This window comes from Panthera pardus, unplaced genomic scaffold (assembly GCF_024362965.1).
Source record: "Panthera pardus isolate Hobbes unplaced genomic scaffold, ASM2436296v1 HiC_scaffold_24, whole genome shotgun sequence".
NCBI lineage: Eukaryota > Metazoa > Chordata > Mammalia > Carnivora > Felidae > Panthera > Panthera pardus.
Window position 1 is genome coordinate 45,337,166 of NW_026526810.1, and position 14,801 is coordinate 45,351,966.

General features: G+C 36.4%; 1 protein-coding gene across 5 annotated transcripts in view; it reads left to right on the plus strand.

Moving 5' to 3' along the window:
• The window catches only part of DMXL2 (Dmx like 2), a 151,387-nt gene that overhangs the window by 135,121 nt on the left and 1,465 nt on the right, over positions 1 to 14,801 (plus strand). For 3 of the 5 annotated variants that reach the window (XM_053889065.1, XM_053889066.1, XM_053889067.1), the window contains 14 exons: positions 834 to 964; positions 1,498 to 1,583; positions 1,985 to 2,186; positions 3,021 to 3,138; positions 6,342 to 6,404; positions 7,206 to 7,292; positions 7,375 to 7,496; positions 8,627 to 8,765; positions 9,424 to 9,484; positions 9,618 to 9,745; positions 10,251 to 10,328; positions 11,971 to 12,062; positions 12,719 to 12,771; positions 13,961 to 14,178. In XM_053889065.1, the coding sequence (XP_053745040.1) occupies positions 834 to 964; positions 1,498 to 1,583; positions 1,985 to 2,186; positions 3,021 to 3,138; positions 6,342 to 6,404; positions 7,206 to 7,292; positions 7,375 to 7,496; positions 8,627 to 8,765; positions 9,424 to 9,484; positions 9,618 to 9,745; positions 10,251 to 10,328; positions 11,971 to 12,062; positions 12,719 to 12,771; positions 13,961 to 14,178 (1,578 nt within the window). The remainder of the gene's footprint in view (positions 1 to 833; positions 965 to 1,497; positions 1,584 to 1,984; positions 2,187 to 3,020; positions 3,139 to 6,341; positions 6,405 to 7,205; positions 7,293 to 7,374; positions 7,497 to 8,626; positions 8,766 to 9,423; positions 9,485 to 9,617; positions 9,746 to 10,250; positions 10,329 to 11,970; positions 12,063 to 12,718; positions 12,772 to 13,960; positions 14,179 to 14,801) is intronic. The other 2 variants (XM_019442122.2, XM_019442124.2) reach the window with 1 other exon arrangement.

Below are 14,801 nucleotides of genomic sequence, written 5' to 3' on the forward strand. Positions count from 1 at the left end.
AGTGTCACAAACATGAAATGACCTGAGCCAAAGTCAGGAGTCAGATGCTCAACCAGCTGAGCCACCCAGGCACCCCTCTGGGACATATGTTTTACTATTTCTTTTAATTTACTTTTTGTTGAAGTATAGTTGACATACAGTGTTTCAGGTGTACAAACAGTGATTCAGCAGTTCTATACATTACTCTGTACTAACCACAGTAAGTGTATCTCTCAGCTGTCACCATGCAACATTATTGCAGTATTATTGACCCTATTCCCTATGCTGTATTTATCATTCCTGTGAACTATTTATTTTATAACTGGAACTTTGTACCTCTTAATCCTTTTTGCCTCTTTTGCCCATCTCCCTCTGCTCTGGAAACCACTAGTTCTCTGTATGATTTTGTTCCTGTTTTTTTGTTTATTTGTTTTGTTTTTTAGATTCTACATATAAGTGAATCATATGGTATTTGTTTTCTCTGACTCACTTCACTCAGCATAATACCCTCTAGGTCATCCATATTGTCACAGATGGCGAGATCTCATTCTTTTTAATGGCTGAGTAATACTTCTCTGTGCATGTGCCACATCTTTATAGATTATCAATGGACACTTAATTTGCTTCCATAACTTGGCTATTATAATTAATGCTCTAGAAGTATTTATATTGTATCTAGGTATTGAGTTTTTTTATTGAATCTGAGAGTTTTGACTAGTTTTCTTGACTTTTGTAGGCCTAGTATCATTTGTGAAAGGAAGTTTTTATTTAGACACCACTTAAAAATGTTCATTATTAAGTTAGGACAAAAACAACCTGATTATATATTTAAAAAATAATATCTTTTATTGCAGCCATTTCTCCCTTTGTCTGATAGTGGTGTTATATATGATTCTGATGAAAGCATTCATAGTGATGAAGAAGAAGATGATGCTTTTTTTTCAGATACACAAATACAGGAGCACCAAGATCCAAATTCCTATAGGTAACTTTCCTCTCTCTCTCTCTCTCTCTCTTGTAAAAAAAAAATCCTGACGTTAGGAATTTTAAGTAATACTATCATGAATTTATTATACAAGAGCTGACTTACATTTTCAGGTTAGTAATTCTGTATCTTTGAGGTTAAATTTCTAGAGAGTAGAGTATTTCTTTCACATCTAGTGTCTAAGAATAGCTTACATGTAGAGTGGAAACACAAACATTTTCAGTTAGAAAAAATATGTATTTTATTGATGTGACATTAGAACTTGGTATATGTTCATTGATATGCTATTAGATTGCGTGTGACTATAAATCTTTTTCCATTAGGTGGTTTTCAGATATTATAAGTGTATTCTATTGTACATTGTTAACATATTTTTTATTATCAGGGATGACAAAGGTTTAAGTTGTTAGAAAAGAACAACTTTTTTTCTGGATTGGAGATTGGGCTAAACAGTTGACAGGAATCATTACTATGCTTCTCTCATGATGTTATTTTCAGTGAAGGAGAACTTTTTGTTTGTTTCCCTTGAACAGCTGGGCTCTTCTGCATTTGACAATGGTTAAGCTAGTACTTCACAACGTCAAGAATTTCTTTCCCATTGCTGGATTGGAATTCTCTGGTAGGTAATTAATGTTCTTAAATATATTAGCATCAAGTTTCTCTTCATAGAAATCTACATAAAAGAGTGTTTGGTACTAAAAATTGGAGATTTGATGAGATCTTGTGTACTTTAGGCTCCAGTCTATGGTTTTAATTCATAGCAAGAACCACTGTTTACCCAGAGGGTTGAAAGAAAAAGCAGGAAATCAGACTGGAGAAGCTAGACATTGTCTTGCTCAATTTAGAGAGCTGGACTTCTGTTTTGCTAAAGCACTAAGAATCCAAATAGTATTAGATCAACATTTTCAGGTTTATTTGTATTTTCAGAGGTTTTGGCTCCAAAAATTTCAGATTTTTTAAATATGTGGATGATGATCAACATTTTTATGAAAACAAGTTGGCATTTCTGTCCTCTTTTAGAATTGCCTGTAACATCACCATTAGGTATTGCTGTCATTAAAAACTTGGAGAACTGGGAACAGATATTGCAAGAGAAAATGGATCAGTTTGAAGGTCCACCACCTAACTATATCAACACTTACCCAACTGACCTTTCAGTAGGAGCCGGACCAGCTATTCTTCGAAATAAAGCAATGCTAGAACCTGAAAATACTCCATTCAAGTAAGGATGCTTATAATGCCCATGAAAACGTAGCCTGGTTTAACTTTTCTGGAAGGTAGTTTGGCAAAATATGCTTATTTTATGTTTTTGTAAAAACATTCATAACTTTGAACCTACAGTTCTATTTCCAGCAGTATATGTGAAGGAAAACATTAGAATAATCTGGATAGAAAACATTTTTCCCAGGATGACCAATAATTGAATAGATGTATTACTTTTGTAATCAAGAAAAAGCATTTATTATATTTTTGCCATTTTAAGAATTCATACAGAAATATTTTGGGATAATAATCTACATATACAAACAAGGTGCTACTTACATTTTGGCAATAATTTAATAGTAAATATATTAAGGTTTTTTATTGATGTTTTGGTCTTCTACCTGCCCTCCTGTCTGTCCTTTGGATAAGCAGCAAACTTTTTGTGAGGCACCTGTCCTGTGATTAAGAGTATCACTGATAAACTTGAAAAAACAGGCTTTTTAGCTTTGGGGGGGTTGTTAAAAATGAACTCTGTGACTTTATATTCATTGGTGATGTTATGTAACCAACAGAACCAACCTACAATATAATTTAAAAAGAGAATAATAGCTTCTTTTGACTCTCAGCTCAACCTGTTCATTCAGAGAACCATGTAATTAGAGAATTAATTGCTAGATAAAGGAGTATTTTTAGAAGAACTAAAAATTAAAAGAAAAAAAATTATAAAACTTTGCTGAACTTAATGATGTATCTTCTTTGCAATAGATAATGGAGGTTTTTTTTTAAAAGTTTCTGCAGATATGAAGCACATTTTCTACAGAGCTAAATAAGATGTATTCCTTTTTTTTAATAGGTCCCGGGATTCTTCTGCACTTCCAGTCAAAAGACTCTGGCATTTCCTTGTGAAACAAGAAGTCCTTCAAGAGACATTTATTAGATATATCTTCACTAAGAAAAGAAAACAGAGTGAGGTATTTTGGGGGAAAAAACCACTTTGTTTTGTAATTTTTGTTTAGTTTTAACTTTTTTAATGATTTACTTTTTGGTTGCAACCTAATTATCTTTCATACATTATGGGTAATAGTTTACCTGACTACAGTGAATTTCTTCTATAAGATAAAATCTTAGACTTTTCATTTTATAACAATGAGACAACATAGGTCCCTTGGTAAATCACGCATAACCAAGTGAAAGTTGGTACTTCTTTGCAAGGCTTTCCGTTGGGCTTTTACAAATAATAAATATTGTGATGGATTATTTGGGTGATTTAATATATAAATGAGTGTACTCTCTGTTATGATTCTTTGAATATCATTTAACAGGAAATCTAACATAGCCCTTTAAAAGTATTTTGTTTATTTAGCATTTAGAAATGAACAGGATAAACTTTGGAAACAAATTCAAGATAATTTTTGTGAAAGAGTATAAACTACAGAAATATGAATATGTGATGAAGGAAGTTTGCTTTTACAAAGTGATGCAAAAGTTTGGCACTGCACAGTGATTTTTAAGCTGATTGTGAATTAGTAATTTAATGTCATACAGGGTTCAAGAAGAATCAGGAATTTGGGAGACTGGTACTTTAGAACTTAAAAATATCTCTTATAAAAGAGGAGGGTACAGATCTGTTACATGAGCATATCAGTCCTTGTGGCTACTTCATGAGATAATGGGCAGCGTAGAGAGTGTACAGAATAGAGTGTCAGATTAGATTAAAGATTTGGCAAACAAAATCTATGAGAAAAAAACAATGAATTATATTTCACTTAGAAAATTGAAAACTGAGAGGGACAGTTCATATGGCTCTGTTTTCCAAGTAAAATAGAGAACCACATCTCCATTTGTTAGGGTTTGTTAGGGAAATCACAGATTTCATTCTCTTTCATTTAGTTGACTGTTGACAGTATTTCCTGTAGTGATGCTTCATCCAAATTTCATAAACTAAGAAATAGATTTAACATAAAAGATACCTGCTCAATTAGGACTCTGTTATTCACAGAAAGCCAGTATATTAAGGGATCAGTTTTTTAAATGTTTAGTTCTTCTAATTATTAAATGTAATGATTCCTTGAAAATGGAATATGTTTAATTTTTCAGAAGGTTTGTAGCATGGTTTGGTTGGATTGTCAGAGCCTCAAGAGTTGTGGGAAGTGAGGTGTCTAGGTTGCTTGAACCCTTAGTCTTGTCTTCAGGATCTACTCTCTTAGGTTTCCTTCTTCTGTAACTAAGCCTCTCCCTCCTTCTGCCCCTTAGTCTCTCCTTTATATCCCTCAGTCTCTGTGTGGTTGGTATCAGCAGCCCCATATACTGTGTGTTCTCTTCAGATTTTCTACAAGCAGAGGGTCTCCATGAACAGCGAGGTGAAATTTCTTAAAATGCTCTGTAAGCATTGGTTGGCTCCAAGGATGGGAAGTACATGGTAGGAGTTTGGTTGGGAGGAAGAATTTTTATCATGTACCCTCTTGTACCTTTTGGATTTCAAATTATTGAGTGGAATTACTATCTTGTTCAGTGCTGTCCAATAGAACTTTCTGTGATAATGGAAATCTATATCTTTTGTATACAATAGTTATTAGGCACATACAGTTACTGAACACTTGAAATGTACCTAGTACGGGCGCCTGGGTGGCTCAGTTGGTTAGGCATCCAACTCTTGATTTTGGCTCAGGTCATGATCTCACAGTTTGTGCGTTTGAGCCCTGTGTTGGGGTCTACACTGACAGCATAGAGCCTTCTTGGGATTCTCTCTCTCTCTCTCTCTCTCCCTCTCTGTCTTGCTCTCCTCTCCGTGCGTGCTCTCTCTCTCTTTCTCTCTCAAAAGAGGTAAATACACTTAAAAAAAAAAAAGTAGCTAGTGTGACTTAATTTTGTTTAAATGGTCACATATGGTTAATGGCTACTGTTTTGAATAGCACAGATGTACTGAAAATTTGTTTTCAGTAAGGAAAAAATTGAAAAAAAGTGTTAAAGCTGTTAAGACAAAATAAAAACTGGTCACTAAGCTCAGAAATATGGAACATTTGTCAAAATTATCCATTCAGTAAGAGTAGATTATCTTTTTAAATTATTAAGTAGGATTGTAGTACTCATAAATTTGGTAAATTCAGTGAATTGATTAATTAGTCAAATTGAAAAACATCCTAAAAATTCTAAAATGTTGGCTCATTTTAAAAAATTACTTAGAAAATTCTCCTGAGAAATGCTGAAATTTTAGGTATATTCATAAGAAGATATTTTTACTCATTGAATATGTTAAAGAGGAATATTCCACAAGACAGTTTTTGTGAAATCAGTAAATGTTGCAAAGTCCGCTATTTATGATTAAAGGCAAACAGGTTGTTCAGCAGTTTGGCTTTTGTTGAGTGGGCCTTGCACACAGTTACCTTTCTGTCATTGTTCCTCTGTAGCATCCCTAGGCAGTCGCTGAAGGCGTGCACAGAGAATTTGGCCCTTTTGGTTGAAAGTGAAGCAATCACTTCAAGAGATATTAGGAGGGGTGTATTGCTATGATCAAACCTTCAGAGGTTTCCAAAGAAGAGCAGAACTATTATTCTGACTGTAGCCATCCTTGATGACCCTGTCATCAACCAGGAGTAAGCTCTTTGTATGATTTCTTTCCTGTGCGCCATTTTATCAAACATCTATTTACTTGTAAGGAGAAAATATCATTTATAGTGAACAGTTGATGTGAATTTCAGTCCCTAACTACCCCTTCATGGATATATTTCTTATGAGTAAGAGTGAAATAATTATCAGTACTTTGAATCTGTGTTCAGAAATAGTGTTAATTTGTATTTGAAATAAACCTCTGTAGACTAGGAATCTGTGCAGTGCATTTTCTCATACAAGCAGGTTTTATTTTTTAGACACTGCAGTTTAAATTAGAGCTTTAAGTTATATAACTGGCATACAAATAACTAATTTTTATTTTGAGACAGCTTTTATGTATGTAATAGGCACATTAATTTTGCCTGTTTTGCTTTGTATTGTGTTCATCTGATGACATCACATTTTACTTAGTTTTTCTTTCTTGATTCTGTGCTTTTAAAAGGGAAGTTTACAAATTACCATCTTTAAATTATGGAGTGACCATTTCAGTTTGAAATTTTTCATTCTCTTTATAATTTCATTTCATGCACGTGTTTTGTGTTTGTGACGGTGTGGTGTTACTTAGTCTGTAGAAGAACGTGTGGAACAGGTCAGACAAAACTGCGTAGCAGAGGATTGCCACAGCAAGGTAGTGTTCCACGCTCTTGTATTTTTAGCTCATTCTTAAAGTTCGAGGAGCTAACCTTCATCTCTAATACTAACCCGTTGGCTAGCCAGCTAATCGAAATACTCATTGCTCCCATACACCTCAGTGGTGTAGGTTAGGAAACACTCCACCATGTCTGACTTGCTCTTCCTAAACATTGGTTCTTCTCTTTCCTTCTTCCTGTTCCATCTTCACTTCTGTCCCCTTTTCCAGCCTGTTCTTAAACACGTGGTTATCTTATCTTTCCTCCTTGATCCTGCATCTTCTTTCCTTCTGTCACCTTTGACCCTAAGCCAGTGCACCTTCCTCTCATCAGTCTCCTTCATCCCTTTCTAACTGTTCTTCCCAACTTTTCCTTCTTCCTGTCTTATTACTCTCTTTTAAAATGTTTAATTTCTTACATGACTTGTCTTACTGTCTTTTTCTTCCACCCTGTGCCTCTTACTGCATACACATTTTTACTGCAGTGTCCGCACACTTTTGGAAGAGATGCACGCGGCACGTTGCTGTTACAAATACTAATAAAAACTTACTAGTTACCTTTCATGACAGTTAGTCAGTATCCTGTCATCATAATGGAAATCTTTATAGTCAGGATGATTATAGGGCATCAGAATTTAAGCTAATTCCAAAGTTAATTCTCAACATACTAAAATTACTGGTACCTTTTTTCTTGCTTCTGCTGCTGCTACACTTTCTTCTTATTCTTCTTTTAATTCTGTGGAATGTGTGTGTGTCTCTCATGGAGCTACACAACAACTAACTGCCGGTAACGTTTTGTAGGTTGAAGCTGATCTGGGCTATCCAGGTGGAAAGGCGAAAATCATTCATAAGGAGTCAGATATGATCATGGCATTTTCCATTAATAAGGTAAAAGCTTTAGTCATTGTAAAGATTGTGCCATTATTTTAGTGAAGTCGCTTCAATTATTGACTCTGCCTTTGCTTTATAGGCAAACTGTAACGAAATTGTCTTGGCTTCAACACACGATGTACAAGAACTTGATGTTACTTCTCTGCTGGCCTGTCAGTCGTATATATGGATTGGAGAAGAATATGACAGAGAATCCAAAAGGTTAGTCTGCCTTGTGTAGTCCATTTTAAATGTAGTATTCTTAAAAAAGAACCCATTAAATGGTTATGCAGATTTGAATTATCTTGAAAAGTATATATATCTCTTTATTTGGGTAGGAAACCAATATAATTGGTTTAGGTGCCAATGAAAGGCTCTTCTTAAATCAGTGAACAAATTACTCATACTTCTGCCATTCCGCACGGAACTATTCATAGTGTTTGACTCAGAATAATCCCCAACACCAAAGCCTAATGCCAATAACTACAACATTGACATTTAACCCTAACAAAGAAATGTCAGGAATTACACAGTATTCAGCGAATTCAGTTGGTTTGGATAATTAAAACAAAAAGCAGAATATACCAATATGTTAATAAGACTGATTGATAGGTCACATTTAGTGGTAAATTTCATCATTCCTTCTTGATTATCACCTTACAGGCATACCTTTTTTACAGATGAAGATGTAGACAAGTTCATTTTTCAGTAACGCTGTGGATACTGCACCAAGAGTGTTTTGCAACACTTTCCTATTTTGGGGTTTCTCCTCCACATTTGCCCTCCCTCTTGCTTTTCTCCACACTCTTGGACATTTTATGTGCTTGGGAATGGTGCCGTCATCACCTCTCTCCTTGTTCTGTAGGGTTTTCTGTTTTCTTAGGATATAATATTACTAGGTCTCAGTATCATACTGTCAGAGTTGATGTAACCATGTAATATGATATAGTCCATCGTAAAAATTACTGTAACATTTTTATGTGATGATTACCAGTACTTGAAGAAACGTTTAAACTCAGATTTCTTTAAAATGTATGAGTTTGATACATGGGATATCTATATTTGAAGAGACCTTATAATCTTTTTCTATACATGATAAAAAGAATATTTGTGTTAAGTTCTTCAAAGCAAACATTTGTTCCATCTTGTGTGCAGTAAAATATTTTGTCTCAAGGGGAAAAGTTAACAGATACTAAAATTGCCTCTGATTAGGAATTATATCTAAGTTTTCCTTATGGATATTTATTCATTTTTTTAAAAGTAAAGACTGTCCTGTGGATACATAAGAAGCTGTGTAATTGGAATGTGTGTTAAGAGAACACTTCGTAGTAACACACACATGTTGTTCACAGTTCAGATGATATTGATTACCGTGGTTCCACTACAACTCTTTACCAGCCCAGTGCCACGTCCTATTCAGCAAGTCAGGTGCACCCACCTTCCTCTCTGCCGTGGCTGGGCAGTGGGCAGACGAGCACGGGAGCTAGTGTGGTATGTTACTTACGATTCAGTGTGGTTTCTGGGTGTGGACTCACTCCAGAATAAGTGAAAGTCACTCTGACTCAGGAATGATCCTCAAGATGAGGGCAATGACTAGTTAGCACCCCATAACTAATAATGTTAGTTAGCTAACATACTGTGACTTTCTGTCAGGAGCATGCTGTTCCTCACAACAACCCTAGGTGGTAGGTGACAGTATTATCTCCCACTGTATAGATGGGCAAACTGAGAGGTGCAAAGTGGTAAAGCAGAGACAAAGAGGAGTTGTGTCTACTCTATTTGAAAAATGCATCTATAACGTTGTTAGTCACTGTGGTTGAAGGGATCCCATTCTCATGTTCTATTCTGACGAGTCTGGAGAGACTCCTGATTGTCCTCAGGGAGAGCACTTGGAGGAGAGTTCCCTTTATTCTAGATGAAGCTGCTTGGTACCCACATGGTCCATATGGGCCAGGGCTGTGCCAGTATGTGACTGCTGCTGCAGCCTTCAGACAGGTATCATGTGTTCAGTGGTTCAGAACACCCACAACAGGGAATATGTTAGTAATATTCCAGTTGTAAGAGAATAAAGGCTATGAGAATTAGAGTTGGCCTTCCCCTCTCTTCTGCAATGCACTAAATGAATTTGGTTTTTTATCTTCTTTTAAAGCTTATGAAAAGGAATCTCCATAACGTTAAGAGAATGACGTCCCACCCAGTCCATCAGTACTGTAAGTATTTTATTTATGATCCAAAGGATTATAAATGGCCTCTGTCATTTTGAAGTTCATTTATAGAATGGAAAATATTGGAACTCTTTAGCTTTTTCATTTTTTATTTTCTGCCTTTCCTTTTGTGTTTTAGATCTTACAGGTGCTCAGGATGGCAGTGTACGAATGTTTGAATGGACACGACCTCAGCAACTTGTCTGTTTCCGCCAAGCTGGCAATGCAAGAGTTACCAGATTGTATTTTAATTCACAAGGCAACAAGGTTGGTTTGGGGGTGGGGTGGGGGTTACTGCTCACTTCATCTGAAAAAGATATTTATGAGGAGATGTTTAGTAAAACTACATCTAAAAACCAATTCATTGACCCTGGATTTAAGCTAGGCAGATGGTTTATTGGTGTCTGTTTATATGCCCCCTTGGCTCCCAGTAAAGCACAGATCTTCAGTTTTTTTTATGGATCAATCATCTACCTAAAGATATTAAATACTCTGTGAAGGTAAAGAACTCTATTTCTGTTGAGTGTGTTGGTGGTACCTAGTAAAAGCACCTGAAATCTTCCTGTTTCTTACTAAAGGAAAACAAAAAAATAGGTATGGAAGAGCACTTAAAAGGTTTCAGGGTATTTTTAGTGCTTAGCTTTCCTGGGACCTACACTATAGAAATAGGGCAGGCAGAATGTTAAGTGAGATTTCAGTGACTCTCAATCAATGATTTTGCCTTCGATATGGTTATAAGAAGCTGTGTTTAATATTTGTGCCATTCTTACAGTGTGGTGTTGCAGATGGAGAGGGCTTTCTGAGTATCTGGCAAGTAAACCAAACTGCATCAAATCCTAAACCTTACATGGTAAGTATCACTCAGCATTCCCAGAGCACATCCAGAAGCTGCTTATTTATCAAGTGTCTGTTTAAGACACTAAATCTCATTGGAGATTCACTCATTGGATCTGTTGAAAAAGGGACACCTCTGCCCAGCAGCACAGCACCCATTATTTGCCCTAGTTTTAGACCGAAATGACTAAAAAGCAAAAAAGCTTCCTTTTCAGAACTTGAAGGATGACCACTGTATTTGAAAATGTTGAGAGGCTTCCCTAGAAGTGTTTCTACTTTTTTGAAAACTCTTAACTTCTTGATAGATTTTTTAAAAAAAATTTTAAGTGTTTATTTTTGAGAGAGAGAGAGAGAGAGCGAGCACAAGTGGAAAAGGGGCAGAGAGCGGGAGATGCAGGATCCAGGCTCTGGGCTGTCAGCACAGAGCCCAACGCAGGGCTCGAACCCACGAACCGTGAGATCATGACCTGAGCCAAAGTTGGACACCCCACCGACTGAGCCACCCAGGCACCCCCTTTCTTGATATATTTTTAATATAGTACCTAAAGTGAATCACTACCCAATTCTGACAGGTTTTATGTATTCTAGTTTGCTCCAGAATTTTTCTTACTACATTATAAATTAACCAATCCCAATGGGCCACTTCACTCATTAATCCAAATCATATTAAAACATTTGATGATGTAGATAAGCCTGTCTTCACTTGGTGGGGGCTCAGTCGGGGTAGGAAGGCTGGAGGGTAATGCTATCCTGCACAGAACTTCTTCTGCACAACTTCGTATATGTGAATTTTCTTTTCTAGACTATATATGTGTGTTCTTAATTATGTATATGAGACAAGATATTTCTCTTAAATTAGTGCCCTGTAGACTGTCATAAAGTTCTTACAGAAACGAAAGTGTTCTTGAATCTGTCCTCTTACCTTCACTCACATCTAGATCATGATCATTCCAAACAGAAGAATGTTTTTTAAAATACCTGGACACCCTCCTGAGTCTTCACCTCCAGATTTCTATTCATTCACCTGATCCAACAAGAAAAGTCATGCCTTGGCTCAGTAAATGGTTTCCCACATACTGGAACATCCTTAAGAGCGGTTTTGGGCAGCCTTAGGCTATAGATTATTTGCAGGACATTTGACCTTGTTTTTATTACTGCTAAAATCTTCACAGGGAAGGGAAGATGAGGGCAGGGAGCACAGAGGTGGTAAGGAAGATGGATGCTTGCATTTAAGTTATGAAGTTAATTTGACTTGAGTTCCTCACAGTGTAGTGTAAGACTAGATGGGCAGGTGGGAGTGTCCCTCTTTGGACTATTGTTGTTTATTATGATTTATATTATGTAAAGTTTATTAAATGTATTTGAGATCATTAGCAAAAATTGTTAAATGGCTTGGTTAAGTTCATCCTATTACTTTGTTAGATAATCTATAAAAACAACCTTTACTTGCATATTATTACCAACTCTTCCAGTTTTAAAGTATCACTGGGTATTAGTTAAGAATATGCCAATAATAGCTAATCTGCTTATCACTTTATTCTAGATTTTTAAAACCTGTTCTTTGCGCATGCATATACTGGTAGCAGAACTATGTGTTTGTGCTGTACCAGATTTTACTGGATTTTTAGGTAACATCATTTGCACTTTATTTTTCATAGAATTGGCAGTGCCATAGTAAAGCCACAAGTGACTTTGCATTTATTACCTCTTCAAGTCTAGTTGCCACATCTGGACAGTCCAATGATAACAGGTAGGTTGACAGAAGCATAAATAATCACATTTTTAAGCAGAAAGGTATTCTTGCTGCCAAGTATAGATTTTTTTACTTAGGAGTTTTTGCACCTCTGGATAAAAAACTTGGTTACATAATTCTTAGTAGTTTTCCTTACCAAAAAGAGAAAAACAATGTAGGTTATCAACAAGTATATGTAATTATGTTAAAGTTGTTTTTTTTTTTTTTTTTGCGTTATTAATTGTCAGCTTCTTGAGACACTGTAGCCACCATACTCTGTACTTTTTTTGACCTGACATCATGTTCATTGGTGATACTTCCATGAGTAAACACCTCATTTCCCTGTGGTGGTTACCCCTGGGGGTACAGCAGCATCCCCTCTCCTCAGGAAATCATGTCTCCATTTCCCTGGAGTGGTAATGGAAAAGAGATGGGCTTGAGGGATGAGATGGCAGAGACAGGTGGGGCCTTGTGAGACACAACTGTGTGGTTTGAACAGGATAAACTCTTACAAGAGCTACATCCCCAGCTTTTATCCTGATCCTACTTGAGAATCATTGCTTTATAAATCCGAGTGAACAAAAAAGATAGTAAGATACAATATGTAAAGATATTTGACTTGAAGACAATAACAAAAAACACCTCAAAAATTATTATTGTTTTCTCTCTATAAGAAATGTATGCCTCTGGGACACATTGGTATCACCTGGAAACAGCCTCATTCATGGTAAGTGAGTTAAGATCTATGATTTTTAATACCCTACGAAGGAATGCTTTCCTGGTTTTATTCTAGCCAGTGAGTGTTTATTCAAGGATGTAAATGAGTGGCTATCTTGCTGAGGTAAAGATCCAACTAGCATAGAATAGCGTTCGTTTTTTTTACATTTCAAAATATGAAGATTGGTTCTGCTAACGAGGCTTTTTAAGAATTAGTTGCAAAGTATTTGAGCTCAATAGAAAGGAGATATGCTAAAGAATTACCTAATAATAAAGAACAAGAAATATGAACAGTGCTATTTAAATATTCCTTTGGGGTGCCTGGGTGGTTCAGTCAATTAAGCATCCAACTCTTGATTTCAGCTCATGACCTCAGGGTCATAAGATGGAGCCCTGCATTGGGCTTCATGCTGAGTGTGGAGCCTGCTTGGGACTCTGTCTCTCCCTCTTTCTCTCTGCCCTTTCCTCACTCTCTTTCAAGATAAATAAGCATTTAAAAAGTTTTTTTAATACTATTTCTTTTAAGGCAGTTTTTCCAATTGGAAAAGATAGAAGGCTCCATGCTCCAATACATTTGGGTTAAACAAAGCTAGATGGATTCTTTTACAGAAAGATTTCTGTCTTGTATTATACATACTGATACACATTCTGAAAATATAGTTATTTCTCAGTTTTGATTGCAATTTTTTTCTGTGAATAATTAATAGCTCTTAAAGATTTCCCCCATATTGGTAGAAAGCTTTAGTTATGTTAAAATGCAGAGAATGCTGGGAAAGGTAACCCTTTCCCTATAGCTGGTCATTTTCACACTGCTGTAGTTGAGTCTGTTACTTACCATACAAGCTGTATGGGCAGGAACTAGGATAGTGTAAATACTCATTGTGGTGGGGATTAATGTGGTGGCTGAGTGTGTCATTGGGAAGCTTGGTCTCTGCACTTTGGCTGCTATAGGCTTCTTACAAGGCAGCATAGCTTAGTGTGGGCTTAAGGTTTAAGCTTCCTGCAGGTGTTTTCATATTGAGATTATGGGTAAGGATGTTTTTTCTGTCATTGCTTGGAATCTTTTTTTTTAATACTTGGATCATGATTACACAAATTGAAATTAAAAATTGGTAATTTCTGTATTATTTAAATGTGCATTCAAACATTACCAGAATTGCAAGATTATTTGGGAAAGACTCGGTATTTTTCTTCTTCAGGTTTCACATGCCATGATCACGGTGCCACTGTACTTCAGTACGCGCCCAAACAGCAGCTCCTCATCTCCGGTGGTCGGAAAGGCTATGTCTGCATTTTTGACATCAGGCAAAGACAGCTACTTCACACGTTCCAGGCGCATGACTCCGCTATTAAGGCTCTGGCCCTGGCTCCCTGTGAGGAGTATTTCACTACAGGCTCAGCAGAAGGGAACATAAAGGTGAGTCAGTATAAAAAGTTGGAACATGCTAAGTGTTATCTGTATCTGCTGTGAAGACTGGGGAAAAAATGACCCCACTGCACTCTTTGAAATGTGGGCGTAAAGTAAGGCTTTGTGAGATAGTGAAGGCCTCTTGACACCCTTCCTTCCTTAGTACTATGTGGTTCTTTCTAGCTTAAGAAGCTTTAGAAAACTCTGTTTTGAATTAAGTAAGAGTTGTTAGTACATAGAATTTTTTGTAACATTATTTTGGCTCCTCAGGACCTCCTGTCTCCCCTCTTCTGCCTCCTAGTACCTTACTCTGTTGTGTATAGTTGGGGTGAGGTTTCTGGAAAAGGGAGATGGTAAGGTTCTACTTATAATGCCTCAGGGCTTCCCTTGATATTAGCAATGTATCTAATTCGCTTAAATATTTAATTGAATTAGAGATGGAGGTATGTGTGGTTAATATGAAACTATAAGAGAATGTGAAGAAGAGACAGTGAAATGTAAGAATAGTAAATGAATAACGTGAATGGCATCAATCAGGTAAGCCTTTAGGAAGGTGGGGTGGGGGGTGGGTACTGGGAAGTTGGGCCAGTTCAGGGCAACAGAAATGAAGGCCATGTTTCTGCTTTTGGTCT